At 28.9% G+C, this 19,233-nt stretch overlaps 3 protein-coding genes across 4 annotated transcripts; 1 reads left to right on the top strand and 2 right to left on the bottom strand.

Moving 5' to 3' along the window:
- Window positions 1–2,145: 2,145 nt before the first annotated feature.
- Window positions 2,146–4,950, bottom strand: LOC107472691 (uncharacterized). Its single transcript, XM_052261242.1, has 6 exons — window positions 4,894–4,950; window positions 3,810–4,197; window positions 3,473–3,708; window positions 2,949–3,164; window positions 2,643–2,735; window positions 2,146–2,592 (listed from the first exon to the last, which is right to left on the bottom strand). Exons 1-6 carry the CDS (start codon window positions 4,948–4,950, stop codon window positions 2,146–2,148), a joined length of 1,437 nt encoding a protein of 478 aa, XP_052117202.1.
- Window positions 4,644–6,956, top strand: LOC107495240 (uncharacterized). Of its 2 annotated transcripts, none has more exons than XM_052252772.1 (3): window positions 4,644–5,111; window positions 6,254–6,308; window positions 6,619–6,956. In XM_052252772.1, the coding sequence occupies exons 1-3, from the start codon at window positions 4,983–4,985 to the stop codon at window positions 6,816–6,818; spliced, it is 384 nt and encodes a 127-aa protein (XP_052108732.1). In that variant the 5' UTR covers window positions 4,644–4,982; the 3' UTR covers window positions 6,819–6,956. The 2 variants fall into 2 exon arrangements, 1 of the variants encoding a protein (XP_052108732.1); XR_001593457.3 differs by lacking the exon at window positions 4,644–5,111 and adding an exon at window positions 5,739–6,071.
- Window positions 6,957–6,977: 21 nt separating this feature from the next.
- On the bottom strand, window positions 6,978–11,653 carry LOC127741125 (uncharacterized). The gene is made up of 2 exons (XM_052252775.1): window positions 11,560–11,653; window positions 6,978–7,977 (listed from the first exon to the last, which is right to left on the bottom strand). The coding sequence occupies exons 1-2, from the start codon at window positions 11,568–11,570 to the stop codon at window positions 7,659–7,661; spliced, it is 330 nt and encodes a 109-aa protein (XP_052108735.1). The 5' UTR covers window positions 11,571–11,653; the 3' UTR covers window positions 6,978–7,658.
- Between the last annotated feature and the right edge of the window lie 7,580 nt (window positions 11,654–19,233).

The raw sequence follows: 19,233 nt of genomic DNA, 5'->3' as shown, positions 1-19,233 counted from the left end.
AATAAAATTTTTAACTCGCAGGTAGGATTAGAGTAGGGTTCAAACTCCACCCTACCCTACCCATTACCAACCCTACTTGACCTTCTAGGCTTATACTTTCTAACATGCATGCATGGGGTGACTATTTATAAGTTATGAGTAAAAAAAGATAAGTTTGCAAAATTTTAGCACCAACTCACATAGACACTAATATAGATTTCACTGAATATTTTAGTTGTAGTTAAAATTTGTGGGATGCATTGACGGCCATTATTCTAACGTGGGGACTACTGATGGTTATTTATAAAGCACAGTTTATTTGGAAAATTAAAATGAAGGAAAATAAAGGTAAAGATATTATTTGTACATGATATATATGGAATTTATTGATGATATATTTTATTATAATGTCAATAAAACATAAAGCTCAAGTTATTTTATTTAAATTTTAAATTTTATATTTTATTTAATAATATTAGATAAATGTGGATAGGCTCTAAACTTCATGCCACATCTACAGTAAAAAGTCGCTCATATATGGGAAGAAAAATAAATACAAATGTTGAAATGGATCGGAACACCTTTTCATTTTTATATTACTTTATTTTGTAACAACATATGTGATATCACAACTAGATGTTGAAATGTTGACATAAAAACAAATGTTGAAATGAATCGATTCATATAGCAACTGATGAAGCAATCAAGCAGAAAAGTCCGATCCATTGTGTAAGCAAGAAAGGGATAATATTGGAATGGATGGACGGTAGCTAGGTTAGAATTTTTGCATGCTTCTTAGATAATTTACAGAAACTCCTGTTGAATAGAATTAGAATTTTCATAGAACTTTCCACAAGAGCAGCAGTTAAGAATGCTAAAGAAACTTTTGGATATTTCGATGAAATGCATAAAGGACTAAAACACAACTAGCATAATGAATTTATACTTATGTTAAGATGAGAAAGTCTAGGGGCAGTAATTTTGTTAAAATTTGGCCAGTATTTAATCATTAAAAATAAAATAAATAATTTTTTATTATTGGATGTAATCTCCCACTATTAAACACATTTATGATGACTAATTGATGGTTATATATCACCATTTCTGCTAGTCTCTAGCACTTTGCTATTAAGATATCCTTTAAAATTTGTATAGAATTTTAACTAAACCTTATATAACTTCAAGTTCTATGCAATCAATTCCTTTAGTAAAAATTTAATTTAGGGTTAAATATTAACAAAGTTCGTCAATTTTTATAAGTTATAGGGTCAAAACATATTTAGATCATAAAGTGTACAAAGAACACTAATAAATTACATTTGGACAGTAGCATTGGTATTGAACATAATTGAATAATTATATCTTATTAAAATGGGCTTGGCGCAATTTTACTTAAAAGGGAATTGGTGTGTGATGAAGATATGATTAAAGTATTGATATGGGATGATGTGGCACTTATGCCGACTAATATATACATAAGTAGGTAGCAAGTGTGTGATAATTAAAGAGATGATTCACTACACCACATCCGGCAGATAGCAGCGGTTATGGATAGGATTAGCAGCGATTTTTAACTGCTGTCAAACGGATAGCAGCGGTTGATAAATCCGCTGAAAGATAGTGTGCGGCTAAACCTTTAGTAGCGGTTATTAGTAACCGCTGGAACAACCGTTGTTAAATGGTATTTTGTAGCAGAATTATTTTACAGCGGTTTCATCCGCTACTAAATTGACTAAATATGATTTAAGAGAGACAACCGCTGCAAAATGCCATACGTTTACTAACCCTGTTATCAATATAGCAGCGGATTTAAAACCGCTGCCAAATGTCGAATAACACTTTTTAAAAAAAAAAAACCAGAATTTATAATAAAATATGACAACTCTCTTATTTTTTATATGTTCATCCACCCAACTGTGTTAATTTATTAAAATAACCAACAGCCAATCCAAAAACAACATACAAAACAAAATCTAACTAAATAAATGCAAAGGTGAATCATTATAACGATAATTTGCATCCATTGAGTCCATTACTGTAAACTACAAATAAAGTCAACAAAATAAAAAACTACAAATAAATATCTCAAAAGTCATTACGAAAGACCAATAATAAAAGAGTCTTCCGATTCCAACACTGATAAGTCAAATCAAGAGTGTCCACACATCATCTTGCATGGGATGAGGTTGGTGCACTTCTCAAATAATCCAAACCCACAGCTATTTCAGGTGGCAAATTACCTCCTTGTTGCTGGATTACGTATGTCAACAAATCTCCTATTGTCTGTATTTTTGCCTTCCCTTCAGCTGCCTCTGTCTCCATTCTCTGTCTCTTTGCCTCTGCTGCTACTGCTGCTGCCCTGAGTTCTGCTGCCTCCGCCTTGAGTTCTGCTGCCTCCGCCTTGAGTTTCACAATCTCCATCTGATACTCCTCAATCTGTACACCGTAGTCCGACTGCTCTGGAATGTTACGAAAACACCGACTCGGACATGTACCAATACCGAGTCCACGAACTCTTCCTGGGTGCTCCTTTCCAAGCACTTGTGCAAGGGAATCATTCTGTGAAAATTCCTTGCTAGAGGGGTCTTGGCTCTCAACAAGTTCAATTGCTTCCTGCAAACAGAAACACATCAATATTCTTGAACTGAATTTAAATTAATTACTTCTTTGTGTCTCTTTCTTGCCATCATTTTAGAACCTCCGGTATGTGTGTATTGTTGCTTTGAATGATTAACGGCATTTTTTCTACACTTATCCTGCACACAAAACAAAACAGATATAAATTACTACACTGTTAATGATTTTATAAATCAACCTTGAGCGTACAACTTAAGAAAAAACAATAATGATTAGGTGATGAACTTTTGGGTAGTAGTTTTTCCACTATCACAATAAATTCAGCATATTTAGTAGTAGTTCATTAAAATTTAAAATCGAATACATTGAAATTTCAACTACATATTTGTTACCTTCGTGTCATCGTCCAATCGATATTGAAGAAACTTTTTCCAGTGATTTGCCTCTATTCCTGGTGGCTTACGCTTGATATTTTGCTCAAAAGTTAGTTCTTCGTCATAAACCTTATGGAACAAATGATTTCTTGAATTCCTCCAGCAGTTTCCTATTCTTTGTAAAATTCCCCGCTTTATCCACCCTCTTTTATCGTCCTCATAGTGGAAGACTCGCTACAAGTTGTTCAAATCAAAAGACAACATATAATAATTAACCACCTCAAAAAGACTTATGTATTATCAAAAGACATACTTTATGAAAACAACAATTCTCGACAACAAAATTCACAGAATTCAACGGCAAAAAACCCAACATACACTATCCTTCTCTAATTTACCAGACTAAAACAAATAAAATAGAAAATCAATTGTGTATCCACCTACTAACGGAGAGTTGCTGTACAAAAAATCAACAGCATCCCCATTGAAAGGAAACAATGAAATAATCTCTCAAGAAAAATTTAAAACCACATAAACATTACCTTAACCTGGTCATACGCATGCTCCTTGGAAGCCTTGCTCATTGTCTTCCAACTCTTTGCACAAATTGGTAATTGTTGAAAATCAGATCCCAATGTCCCCAAGAAACCGCTCAACAAGCCCGCTGCCTGACCAACTTGTTGTAACTCTCTGTTATGGTGTAGAACGATCTTCTTTCCAGGATGAAGTGCTAATGCCTCCCTAACAGTCAGCTCCATAGAAGAGATCATACCATTTTCTAACAGCAATGAACAAACTTCAAATGTTAGTTTACTAAGAGAATATAATGCACGGAGAAGAATCATTACATTTACAAAGAAGCAAGCATCAGAATAATACCTATGACATCAACAACCCAATAATCAGTGTCCTTTTTTTTGCGGTTTACATTGCCTTGATGTTCAACTTCATGTGCAGCAAACATGTTGTCTAGATGGTCATCGAATGAATCGATCTCATCCGCCTCCGGGTTATAGTCTTCATCTTCTGAATGGTCATCCACACCTTCATGTGAATCCAGTGGATGCTTTCTATTTGTCGCAGGAGCTCGAGCGTCCCCAACGTCACTTGACGAAGCCATCCGTGTTTCATTGCGAGGTGGTCGAAAGGGTACAGCGTTAACACGGGATTGTCGAGCACCATTGCCAGAACGCGGTGGTGGAGGGGCTCTTGCACGTCGTTGTGCACTTGAAGTTTCTTCCCCCGTATCATGCGTTCCATCCGTTTGCTAAAAACAAAGTAGTTAGAACATCAATTTATTTCATTCGATTTTCCTACAAATTCTATTGAAGAAGTGTATACACTAAAAGGCAAATGAACATTCTAAATAATTATATAAATATTCTTATAAAATATTTTTATAAAATTTTAGAACGTTCATTTGCCTTTTATAAATATTCTTATAAAATTTTGAATCAAATGCATAAGCGATTTGTCAAATACAAAAGTCGTCTGTCACTTGTAAAAAAAATTCATTTTTATCATAGTTTTAAATTATTTGTAAAATTTTTTATCGATAACAAAATTCGAATGTATTTTTGTCAGCGACAAAATTATTCGGATACAATTTTTTTTTGGAGTTTATCTTTTAATTTATTTTAAAAAATATTAATTTTTTTAATTTATTTAAGAAGAATTTCCTCCCTTGAGAGTTGAGACTTGAGAGTTCATAAGTCATAACTGCAGCTAACATAGTGCGTGAGATTCATAACTGCAGCGGCGATGTAAGTGAAAGCGAGACCGATAACAGCGTCTACGATTGTCTTGTAAAATTGATGTTATCAGCAATTGCGATGATTCATGGAGACTTAACCGCTGCTAATAATCTTCTTCAAGAACACAAGCCAGCCTTCTTTATTTATTTGGTGGCTCAAATTTGCCACAAGATTGCAAACAAGGCACCCAGACCCAACACCCTAACTACTATTCTGTTCCAAGGTTCAGGTTTCATAGCTTTTGAAACACTCTTGTGGATCTTCATGGCTGGTCAATTTCTAGGGTTCTTCATCATCAATGTGCCTATATCATTGGTTACATTGCTCTGCTACTATGACTCCATCTATGCACTTGTCACCATGTGTTTTGGCGAGATGTTTGGCTTCATGGTACAGCAAGTTGAAGATGGAAATTAAAGCAAATCAGGCAAGGCATCAACACTTTAATTTGGATATTTATTACTTTTTCGTCCTAATTATACTTTGTAATTCTGTCAATTTATCTTAATCAGATACTTGTAGTAATTATAAAAAAAACAAGAAGAAGAAAGAAGGCATAGAGTACAAAAGGAGTTTCATTTTGAATTTGCCCCTTGTTAGTTACGATTATCTTTAAGAAAGTTGCTTAAATTTCCTGTTGTTTGCTATTGCCATATATTTGTCTTATACAAAGGATTGAGCCTCCATTTTCTCTGTGTATTAGAATTTCTGTCATGTCTTTATATCTTTGAAGCTTGCCACTATCTCCTTTTAACTACAAATACTACAAGAAACTATAGTCTGTGAATTGTGTGAGTGCATTAATCTTGAAAACTGATGTGAAGAAAGCACATATACTCTTCAATTGGATCTTACTTATAAACTCCTTTCCTTCATAATCCTTGTTACAATCTCTTAATTAACAAATAACAGCATTGAGATTGGCTTTTCGACTGCCATATGAAAATTCTATAATACCTCTGAAGCAAAGCTTATTTTATTTGTTAGACAAATATGCCAACATTGTACTGTTCTGTCTCATCCCTTGTGACCATGCTCTTGTCTGATTTCAGGTTATAAACATGGTAATCTTCTGTGTTGCTGCTAAACTTGAGGGAGATTCCTGCTTCAACTTCACAGTCCAACTTATGCTCCCTTTCTGCTGATAGTACTGTGAAAGTGTAGCATAAAAAGTTGCAGCAAAATCAATTTTGCTCTGGCATTACACTGCAAGTACCTTTGCCGAGTAGAGCTTATGTTGCAGAAAAGAGAAAACAGAAACGAGTTTCAATGGTTGGATGAAGTTCAGCTTATAAAGTTCTGGGTCACCACATCATTTGCTGTCTAATATCCGTCCTAAAGGATGCATCTTGTTGATTTGATGAAAATGATTTTGAAGAGACCGACTGTATGTGTGATAATTTTCAATATATTTATTTTCATTTCTTTGTGCTTATATTTGTATGAACTAATAATATTGAAGAATAATGGTTTGTTTGCCTAAACTAGAAAATCCTAAAATGCTTATTATTTTGAAATGCATGCTTTTCAGTTGATCCTCAATAACATGAGTCACTCTTTTTATCACAGATTCACTCTCTTTCAAAGTACCTCATAGTTTTCCATGCTTCAGAAGCCATTAAAGGTTATCTCTCTCTAATTACGAACTCTGTTGTATAATACTTCTAAGATATGATGTATTGATGGATAAATTTGAGTATTTGATGTGAGTAGTTTCTTTACTTGATCGTTTCTAATTCTATGAGCCTGAAACATGAAGTACCAAATTCTCAGAAACGGATTTTAGCTTGTTGGAATGACTGCTTATGAATGCACCAAAAAGCACATGATTGATATCTAGTTTACCAGCATCAAACATGTTTAAGTTAAGCATCAAATTTAACCAATTATTTTTTCACTTATCACCATCTTTGTTTCCATTTTGTATGATGCAGGCATTGAACCGATGACCACTCCAACCATGGAGAAATCAGAAATAAAACTTTACATATGTTGGTTGTTCACTTTATATATGCTGTGTTTTATATTCGTATCATCTTTCTTACTATATATTCTTTTCAAATTGGGTTTTTTTCCCAACAAAACTAGACATAAGAGTACAATAAGACTAGACCTAAGTGAAGAGTATGATTAGTGTCAGAATCTTTGCTGATGACAGTTGGCAGTAGGCACTAACTGTTGCTAACAGACATGGTAACTACCTAAGGGTCAAAAGACTAGTATAGCAAGCCATCCACCTTCTATATATATGTATATCATGATAAGTGATCTATCTCTTGTTTCGGTAGAATAACACAACCACCACAGCAGCAAAGTCTTATTCTACTAGGTGGGTCAGTTATATGGATCAAATAACGACATTCCACCACCCTGTTGTACCTCATTTCTATATACTCAACCAGCAGACTATCTCATAACTATGCATATGAAGAACATTGTTATTTAACAGAAGTCAGCTTCTTTTACAAGATATCATGCATCCTCTGCTAGAATGTGAGAACTTAAAGTTGACCATAAAGCTTAAGTTAGAATCTTCCTAGAACATATAACCAAAAATGGCCACATTTTAGTGAGCTTTTGGATGAAAATAGACTGAAATGTAATACCTGGAACTCCCAAGGTACATCAAATATGATAACCATGTCTAGCATAGAACGAAGATCAAAGCATCAAGTAATCAGACAATCAGACAAAGATGGTAAAAATAAGCCATGCTGGCGAAACCAGTATTCTCATTCAACAATGTGTAAACGGCAAACAGTACACCCTAAAGAAAAAGAAAACTCACCAAAAACAGAACAATAATAAACATCCAATTTCTTTACTTCTTTTTGTCACAACACAACATAGTAATTGAAAATGTAAGGAAGAAGAAGGAATCCATCAAATTTAAATGAATAAACTAGCATTGCATGACGTGTGATATTCAATAATTTTATGTCGTCTGAACCAACCAACCTTATGACCAGCAGCATCAACTTTGGCGAGTCCTTCGGCTGAACACAACATAGCATATCACTGCTATGAATAACAGAGTTGCATTGGTTGTGACAAACCACGAGAAGTGATCAGCTACGACCCACAAGATGGCTTCGAAAGCAATGAGAGTGGAACAGATGAGGAGAGTAGCAGTCACCCAGCTGGGATTGGGTGTTCTTGAAGCAATGAGAGAGCAGAATTTAGCAATGTGGTAAACCAACATTGCTAACAGGTGCTCTTCGTAGGGATTAACAGGTAAAGCTTCACGCAAAATTGCAGTTGCATCTTCAACCAAATTGACTAGATTTTGCAAGCTGCAAGATCAGGATACACTACTATGATTAGCGAGTGGTAACCGTATGTGAGTTTTGATTTTGGATGAAATCAAGTATAAAGTGAATTTTTTTAATTATTTTTTTTTATAATAAAACAGATAAATCTTTTAAAAAATTGTAATGGATTTATATATTTTGAAAATAAATATTATACATTAAAAATAAAATAGTCATTACATTAGTCATATACGGTCAATTTGAATAAGTTATCAATACTAATCCTATTCGCGAAAATCTAATCCGACCCAATCCCTTCAGATAAGATTAGCAATTCAATCCGTAACGAGTTAGATTAAAAACAGAGTGGGTTGAACTGTAAATAGTATGTAACTAAAAATTTATACACATAATAAAGTTAAAAGAAATTGAATCCATCCAGTCTCATTTATAATTTTGTACATATATAATAAAATTGATGGATTGGTAATTACGCTATTTATAATTTTATATGAATTTCATTGTGATTTTGTTGTTTTTATTTGTAATATGGACTTAATTTTGTATTTTGTTTTTAGGTATATTTTTGAAATATAAAATAATTAAATATTGTAGTTAGGAACTTAGGATAGAGTAAAAAATTTTAAAATGCGAATAAAATTAGAGTTAAAAGATTGTCAATTCATAAAAAGAATAGAATTGAGTTTAAAAAAAACATATCTATAGATAAAATTAGAATGAAATTTAAATCCTATTCTACTATATTCATTGCCAGGTTTAGATTTGATGGCTTATTTTTAATATATATATATATATAAAATATTTTTGCACTTGCAGCATGCCTTTGTGGAGGACTTGCTTAAGTTGTTTAATACTTGTTGACTTTTGCAGTTAAAAGCCAAGTCATGCAAAGTAGATTTGTTAAAAAATATTTAAAGTGAGGAAATTATTAAAATAAAATGATAAATTAATTATCATTAAAATGATAATTTTTTTAATTTATTTATTGTATTTTCTTGATCTACCGAGTGATTAGATTTTTATTTTTTAGTTTTTACTTTATTAACCTATTTAAATTACATGCTAATGAGTTATAACTTAAATGACATAATATTTTCATACTCACTTAAAAGATTGCGAGTTCAAAAATCTTTGTAAAAAAAAAATTACTTAAGTTACATATAAAAATATTTGGACATACAATATTAAGTATAAAATATTTATTTATTTAATTTTATTTTCATCATGTAAAATATTTTGTGACTTTCAAAATGATTAACTGGTCTATTAGCACTTTAGCAGCATATCAGATTATGAGCAATGTTAGGGGCAGTAACTTTTGTGATTATTAGCCATCAATGATGATTTAATAGTGTGAAATTGGTGTGAGATTTTATCCAATAACTCACATTTCTCTATTGGTTACATGCTGGCCAAAATTCAATAGAATTGCTGGCCCCTAGACTTTTTCTCAAATTATACTATAGACGCTTCTTTAGATATTAAAAGATTTCGTGATTTCTTTGGATATTAAACCGGTCAATTTAATTAGAGTAACAGAAAATTGGTCACATATCTGATTTTTAACATAAACGACCGGTTGAGAGCAAACCTAAAATAGGTTAAAGAGTCGTTAAACCCAATTTGTTTTTTACCAATGAACCAATTTTAAATAATATTAAATTAAAAAATATTCCTAAAAAATATATTTTATATAAAAATATATTATTTTATTTTATCTAATTATTTAAATATCTAGTCAATGAGTAATAATTCAAATGCCATAGTCTCTCCATACTCAATTAAAAGGTTGTGGGTTCGAGTCTCCTATCTTTGGTAAAAAAAAATTATTTAAATATCTAACTTTATCAATTTAATAGCCGATTTGATTTAAAAAACCTGAATAATATACAAATCATTTTGAGCATTTGTTTTCTTAAAAGACTTTTTCTTTTGAAGAAAAGATCAAAGTCACCTCTTCGAAGATTATTGTTACTAAATAGAACTATATTACCAGTTACTAGTACTACTACGAGAGAAAAGATTTGAGTTTGATTTTTGAAAATATAATTGTGTATACTTTAATTTCTAAAATGTTAAATGCTCTAATTATATTTTACAGATAATGTTACTGCTAGATCATTTAGCATTACAATTTTAATCGTCAAAAAATTATTATTATTTATATTTCTATATCATATTAAGCGACACATTAATGATTAACCTACAACATTGTATACCTCATTATAAATATAAAAGTTTAACTAACATATGATAAATTTATTATCAGTAAAAAAATATTAATAAAAATATAAAAAATTAAAATTTTTAATATATTTATTTTGTTTTTATTAAATAAAAATATTTAAAATTTTTTATTAATAATAAATTTATTATGTGTCCTTAGGACAAGAATACGTAACTTATTTTTGATATTGGGTAAAAATAGTGTTTTTTAGGATTATAGATAATAAGAGTGTTATTCTTAAATATGAAACTTTTTTATTTAAAATGTGGAAATCGAACCCTCCGATTTGTTTGGAAATAAAAATCGAACTATCCGATTTACAAAGAACAAAAAGTCAGACCTTTCGATTTGTAAATTTTTTTTAAAAAAATCATAACAAACAAATCTGACTTTTCAATTTGATATTTAAAAAATTTTAAAAATCAAGTTACAAAGTAATCGGTAGGTCCGATTACTAATTTCCGTATCAAAATAAAACACATGCACACACTAATAGAATTGAATTACACACATTTATCTTCCATAATAAAAATTTTTAGCCACAAGAACACATGTTAACTAAACCCTAAATATAAACCAAACAATCGTTACACCATATCATTTATAAATTAGCAAGGGAGTGTGATATTAGTCATTTAAAAGTCACAAATCCATTTTCTATTTTCAAATCCAAAAAATGTATCAATACATGAACTTAAAATTAATATTTTTAAAGATAAAACTTATCTAAACCCAAAAAACTCTAAACCCTCGAAAGTTAAATTAAAAATAATTAATAAATAAATAAATAAAAAGAAAGGCCTCTGCTTTTCCCCCTCCATGTTGAAATTTGCATTGTTGCTCCGGTGCTTGTGGACAGAGCTCTACTCTTCTTCAATCGTCTCGCTTCTTCTTGCTAGAGTAGAAACGGTGACTCTGCATCTCTAAATCTACCGATTCGACTCAGCTATGTTTGTTTATTTTATGTGTTGTTTATGGCATTCAACTTGAGCTCTACCAGATTATTAGCTGTTTACAACTTAAGATAATTGTAGTTTGAGTCCCATTTAGAATAATTAAAGAATATATTCACCAATCGTGAATAATGAATGGTGAATGGTATATATAAATTTGAATTCAAAGACAACACATATTTGTTTACATTCTTTAGACCCAATAGAATGGTTCTGAATTAAACTCATTTTGGAACCACACGGGTATCGAATGATTAACCGCAAATGAGTTATGTCTCAAAACGAACTGGCCAGTGCAGTCGGTTCTGTTCCTAAGTTTCACCAAATTAAAGTAATATAACTGAGCGGAGCAAAGTAGCAAATATAAACACTAAAGAAATGATAATATACATAGAGATCACGGAGTCGAAGGAGTCCCGTTACCTGACATCCATGGCTGGTTTTGCTTCTATAATTCTGTCACCCACGCAAATGAGGAGGAGGGAAGAGTGGCTCTCACCGCCCGCATTTCCTGAACTTAGTGTATTTATATATATACACCCCTCTCACCTTCCATTTTCTCTTTTATATATATATATTTATTTATTTATTTATTTATTTATATTTATAAAAAATATATATAATATATATTAATTGAAATTAACGATTAAAATAATTGGTGCACTGATACTCCGGAGTACACTTGAAATATTTCCTATATTTTTTCTTTTCTAACAATGGCCCCGACAACCCCTCCTTTTGTCTTGTAGTTGTGCGTGTGTCCTTTTGCATATATATATTTAATTATTTAAGTTGTGTGTGTATAACAAAGTCTCATCACAACGGCACAACCCTTCCTTTTTAATTTTTTTAACATTATTTTAATCCAAATTTAGAATATCTTAATAAGATTTCATATTTTTTATGATTGCATGTTAGAGAGAATTGAGAATTGAGGTGGTTCTTTTTGTGAAATGGGACTATGGTCCTTTTGTGAAATGGAACTAAATCTCGATGATTTTGGAAAGTAGAAAAATCCTTCATCATTAACCGTCTCTCGCAACTAAAAAATGGGTGCATATCAACATATAAAAATATCACTCATACTATTCATTATGCTCCTCCTTAGTAAAGTTGCTTTTTTTTTCCTTATGTTAGTTTAACTATCAAGTTTCAAGTGTTTTTTGGTATTCTCAGTAATTTTATTTTTGGTGCATGTATGTACCATCATATAATATACATATCTAGCAATAATTTTTTATATAGAATGTATAAATTTTTAAATGAACCCACTAGAACTTGATTTCATAAAAACACTTCATCATATATATTCTGTAACTAATTAAAAATGGCACAAGGTAACAACCGTTTCTTTTATATAGTTTTTTTCTTGGTATTATTTAAAATTTTACCACATTGCAAATCTTGCAACAAAATTTTGGTATTACCTGTAGCTGTATTTAATTGATTATATTTTGTCGAAAATTGTTCATAATATTGACTAGAACAAGACATATAACAAGATGTGTCAATAAATATTTTCGTTAAGTAAAGCAACATTTTCAAAAAAATTTTGCAGATATAAATTACTTTGAACATTAAGAATAATTTAATATTACGACATTCAATTTGCATGTTACATGCTCTTCAAAAGTAATTCATGTGAACCAATGAAATTTACTTGGTTCCTCCCTTTTTTTCTCTCCTCCTCCCTTTTTTTTCATTTTCAGTACTTTAAGGTAAAATTGGTATTTGGTTTCATTTTCTATCTTCTACTATTGATTTTATATTTTGTTCTTATTCAGTGATTTATTTTCTAAAGAACAGTATATAAAAAAATGAAAACGTGATATAACAATAAAAAATACCAAATTTACCATTGACTTTACTTTAAAAATAGAGAATTGGTTTATGTGAAGAGAAGATCGAAATATATTTTATTTTGGTTTTTTATTTTTACTATTTATCTAACAAAATTAAGAATAAAACTAAACAAATGCTTGAATTTTTCAATTTTGAGTAATTAAGTTCAATTCAGTCTGTGCTAATAAATCATTTGGTTCAAATTAGTTTTCAAATAGCCTTTCGTGCTTTTAGGCTCATCTTCATGAGTAGAAAGTTGTATGAAATGCAAAGATAATATCTTGATTCCGCCGTTATTAGAAATACAAGAAATGAAATTGAGGACTAACAAATACATTATGGATTATTACTATTCTGTGATAAAATTTTCTGCTAACAATTTCGTCTTGGTGATTCTATTTTTTGAAAAATTTTTAGGCTTAATGGGTTATCAAAATTTTTCTGTTTAGTGTTTGTACACTTTTCATTTTAAGAGGATTACTAAGTTACTTAAAGATCAAATTAAGAATTTGATCCCTTAAAAATACACTTTGACATGAACTTAAAAAGATTCGTGGTATTTTCATTCTTAATTGACAATTTTAAAATCTTCTTTAGATTAAAATTTTGGATTTTCTTCTTGCTTTTTATATTATGAGACTTTACCTACATTAATATTTTTTATTACTAAGTTTTTCGATTTATTTATTTATTTAAATTTTATAATTTTAAATTTTTTGATATAATTAATATTGTATATACTCTGCTTTTAGGTTTTGATCTTCTTGACATTATAAATTCACGGTGACCCACAGACCTTCATTCAAAGTCTCAATGTATATTGTTATTATTGCTTGCTAATTGTTTAGCTCCAAATAAAATTGGTATTATTATGAGTACATTAGAATTGGCCATAAAAAATTAAGTCTTTTTATTATCCTTAACTTGGTGTTAGTGTGTGACTCTGTGACGGACGGATTTAGTAGAGTTAAATCAAATTATAATACATTTTAAATTTTATTGTCTTTTGTGGGTTTATTGTTTATAGTTAATATTATTATATATATAATTAGAATATAAATTATTTTTATGAAAGTTTTAATTTGTTCGAATTTATAACAGCAACAGAGTAATAATATTTATTTAAACACATATACATAATAACTTTTATATTTAACTGAAATTTATTAATATAGCTCAAAAATAATAAAATTATTTTGGTCTTTATAAATAAATAATGTAATAATATTATATTTTATATTTAATTAATAATATTAAATTAGAATGTAGTATATTTTTATGTAATTAATAGTTATTTATATTATTTAAGATAATCATTGTTTACTTAATATTTTTGATTAATTAATGGCCCACAACCCTCCTTTTTCTTCTTTTCTAGAGGACCGGAAGAGTGTCGCACCTCAATTCGTTTCTCACTTTCCCTTCCTTTACTTTTGAAAATGGTAATAATACTAATAAGAATGTACCGGTGTTTTATATCGTGCTCTTAGAATTCAACGTGCAAAGTTTTTTTCTCTGTTTCTTTCCAACACGGTAATGAGTAGATTTTCTTAATTTTTTTAATTGTTTAATAATGTATAATTTTTATTATTTAATATTTTTTAGTCTCATTTAAAATACCTAAGTTAAAAAATTATACTTTATCAAACAATTTAAAAAAATTGAGAAAACTTATGCCATATAATCAATGTTTAGAAAATTGAACTGGTAGTAGTTTAATCAATTTAATTATAATTTAATCAAAATAATTATTTTATAGTAAAATAATAAATAAAATATAAATAAATACACTAAAACATAATTATAGTCTAATATAAATTTTAAAATATCATCTAAATTAAAAAGTATTACATCAACCACAATATTATAATCTCATTTAAATACAAACTCAAAAGTTAAATAAATAACAAAAAAACTAAATATAAAATACCAACATCAAAATTTGTTATCAATAATTAAAATCTGTAAAAATTTGCTCCGAATTTACCAATAACCTAATAACAGCTATAGAAAATATAGTGAATGAAAATTCTGTAAGCAAAAATTTAAAAGCTAAGGAGAACTATAAAGATAACAACAGAAAGCTAGAGAATAATAATAAAGGAATTAACCAAGACAATCAAATTCACCCATATGAGATGTCAGAAGAAAGTAATATTATTGTTCAAGACCATAAACTATTAGAGGAAAATCAAGATAACACCAACAAGCTCCAGTGCACAAATGGTATAGATAGTGTAGATCTTAAGAGGAGCAACGAAACATAACACCAAACAATGAAACAAGATGATGAATAGCTGAGAAAGATTAAACTGCGAAAATTAAATTAATTCTTTATTATCATCTTTTAACAACACATGATTTTAATCGGATGAGTTATAACTTAGAAGAGAAGCGGGTGAATAAGATTTTAAATTGTGAAATCATGTGCTGTTGAAAGATGATAATACAAAATAAATTTAGTTTTTAGGATTTAGTCTTTTTTAGTTGCTCATCATCTTACTCCATATTGTCTAGTATTTTATTTTCTTACTCGTGTTAAGGTCTTCACCACCTATATAGCTTATGCACTAGAACTTACTGATGTTATCTTAATCTTCTTCTAATAGTTCATTGTCCCGAACAACAATTTTTTTTTTTGGCACATGAGATGGGTGAGTTTGGTTGTCTTGGCTAATTCTTTTATTATTATTCTCTAGCCTTCTGTTGCTATCTTCGTAGCTCTCCTTAACCTTTAAATTTTTGTTCACAAGATTTTCATTCACTATATCTTCTATATCTATTATTAAGTTGCTAGTAAATCTGGAGCAAATTTTTGTGAATTTTGATTATTGATGACAAATTTTGATGTAGGTATTTTATGTTTGGTTGTTTCTTTTGTTATTTATTTGACTTTTGAGTTTGTATTTAGATGCGATTATAACATTGTGGTTAATGTAGTACTTTTTAATTTGAATGATATTTTAAAATTTATATTAGACTATAGTTATGTTTTAGTGTGTTTATTTATATTTTATTTATTATTTTACTATAAAACGATTATTCCGCTTGAACCACTAAACCAGTAAACCAATAACTACTAGAACAGTTCGAAGATCGGTTCGATTTTCTGAACCTCGGTAAAAACTAAATTTTAAAATAGAAATTAAAGGCAATAGAACTACAAACTATCAATCCAAAATCACAGACAATAATAATTGAAGAAGAAAAATGAAAAATCAGTAAATCACAAATTAAAAATCATTAATTAACAATATTCAACTTATAACAAATTCATAGATTATTCAATAATAATTATTCAATAATTATTGTAAAAAAAATACTTAAAAGCTAGAAGTATAGAACAGAGCATAACAAATCCTGATCAAGAAGGGGAACAACGTTGACCAATGGAACAGAGCTGCCGCTGGTGATGGTGGATTAGAGCTACGCGATGGAGACAGGAGGCGAGCCCGGCAACGGTGCACGAATGTGGAACAGAGCTGCACGAAGTCCAATGAGCACACGATGGTGAATTCGACTCCAACTTGCGACGGCAACGACAGTAGTCTGATGGTTGGACGAAAATGAGGGACTGAGCTCGCTCGTGTTGAGAGGAACGATGAGCCTCGAGGGTGATGGAAAGGAGGGAGTGTGTGCTGTTGTTACGTCGTTGGAGTTAGTTAGGATTGCTAGGTTAGTAATGGTTAGGGGCTTAGTGGATTAGCTCACAAAACGACCGTGTTTTTGGTCAAATTCAAAAACTGGGCCAAATCTCGGTTTAATTCGACAGATTGATTATTGGCCAGTTTAACAATTCAACTCCAATTTTCTATTTTTACAATTTTGGAATATAATCGAACCGTAATTCCTATTAATTTACAGTTTGACCAACTGATTCAAACTGATTTTTAGAACCTTGCATATAATAACTTCTCTTGGTCAGTTACCCAATATTTCATATTATGATACTTATGGACTATGGCTTAATGGGACAACTGTTTGATTTAGAGAAAATTCTACCATCCTCTTTTAAAAGATGTTAAAATGACACTTTATTTCTCTTTATTTATAAAATATACACTCTCCTTCTTTATAACTTTTAAAAAATTTTCTCTTTAGCCTATTTTAAATTTTTTGTGTTAACTATTGTCAATTTTATCTATTTTAAAAAAAAAAATTATTTTGTACAAAAATACTTTTTAGAAAAAATTTAAATTTTTGCAATTAAATTTTGTTTATCAAAATATCTTTTACTAAATTATTTTTCTAGTAATTAAATTATATTTTTACCAAAATATTTTTTAAAATATTTTTTAATGATTAAATTATTTTTTACTAAGATACGTTTTTTGGTTACTAAATTATAGTTTTACCAAAATTTTCTTTAACAACAACTTTTTTTATATGTTTCACTATTAATCTCATGATATTAATATTAATGCATATTATTAAACATGGTTTTATAAATTTAGTTTAACATTTTTTTATATTTTTTTATTAGTCTCACATGGAAGAATTTATTAATTTAATGTTAAAATAATATGTATTGATATCACAATTTAATTACTAAAAAAATAATATTGAATGGCATCTTAGTAAAAAAATAATTTAATTATTATAAAATATTTTAAAAGATATTTTGGTAAAAATATAATTTAATTATTAGAAAAATAATTTGTTAAAGAATATTTTAGTACACAAAATTTAATAACAAAAAAAATTTGTTAAAGGCTATTTTTGTAAAAGTTAATAAAATCGACAATAATTAATATAAAAAAATTAAAATAAATTAAAAAAGTTTTTTTAAAATTATAAAAAATATATATTTTATAAATAGAGAGAAAAAATATTATTTTTCTGATAGAATTTTCATTCACCTCTAGTACTAAGCTACTAGCCTTTTCTGATAGAATTTTTCCTTTAATTCATGTTGACATATGGGAGCCAATTGGCACTCCATCTATTTCAGATCATAGCTATTCTAAATAATAGTTGAAGATAGTAGTAAATTTACATCATCATATGATTGTATTTTTTAAAAAATAAATAAATAAACTAGTGCATATTTAAAGGAATTTGTTCAATTAATAAAAACCCAATTTAATTTGTATTGTCCAATGTCCAATGCATAAGATCAAATAACGGAAAAGAGTTCATTATGGCTGATTTTTTCCAACATATTTTAAACTATTTGAGCTTCAAATAATCAAGCACTAGTGCTTGAGTTAACGACTTTGAATGAGTGTACAAAAATTTTGATTAAGTAGCTTGTGATTCTAAACAAACACAAACAAAAACACAGTATAATAATTTTTTTTTTTAGGTTTTGCTTGTAAATTTGTACTGTATCTAATGCTTTGTGTTTAAGGGAATCTTTTCTTTTTTGATTCAATCAAAACATTGCCCCACGCACTGGACCATGATTCAATTTTGATATAACCTCTAAAATTATCATTTTTTGATATAATGATTTAATTTATGTTTTATTTTTTGTTGATATATACTTAAAAAGATATGTATTACTTATTTTAGTCTGAACATAGAAATAAGAGGAGTGTTAGGAAACTAACAAATTTTTAGCTATTAATTAGTTATTATTTGTGTTTTTAATGATGTAAAATTTTATCTAATAGTATGAGATTACTCATTTTTTTTGTTGGTTAAATATTAGCCAAATTTAAATAAAAGTACTGCTTATAGACTTTTTCTAGACAAAATTTATGCCTTTAATATACTTGTTTTTAGATTTTTGTCAATCAAATTAATTCTCTTATTTAAAAAACTATATATAAAAATTAATTTTTGTAAATAATTTTAGTTATTACTCTATCAATAACTTTTGTTATCATATATCATATACAAATTCTTTCATTACGTTGATATGATCATATATGATTGCATATATTTATTTTTATATGCAATAAATTGTTCTTACAATTGTGTGATGATTATTTTTTTTCTTTTATCAATTCAGACATTGATTCGATATCAATTACCAGAAATTGCTCTTTCAGAATTCTTTTTGGCTCGAAAATCAGCCGTTATTAATGTTATTGTTGATTCTTATGCTGATTCAAAAAGTGGGAGACTGTAATACAAAAACTGATTTTCAGATTACCTGTATTATACTGAAATTAGTTTTCTATGATTTTCATTTGTAAATTTCAAATTTTAATAAAACAAATTATATAACTTTGTGATATTTTATGATATACCATGATATATAGTGATGGATTCAGAAAATTTTATCAATGGCAACAAAATAGAAATAAT

This window comes from Arachis duranensis, chromosome 1 (genome assembly GCF_000817695.3).
Source record: "Arachis duranensis cultivar V14167 chromosome 1, aradu.V14167.gnm2.J7QH, whole genome shotgun sequence".
NCBI classification, from domain to species: domain Eukaryota; kingdom Viridiplantae; phylum Streptophyta; class Magnoliopsida; order Fabales; family Fabaceae; genus Arachis; species Arachis duranensis.
This window is presented reverse-complemented; position numbering and strand designations above follow the sequence as displayed.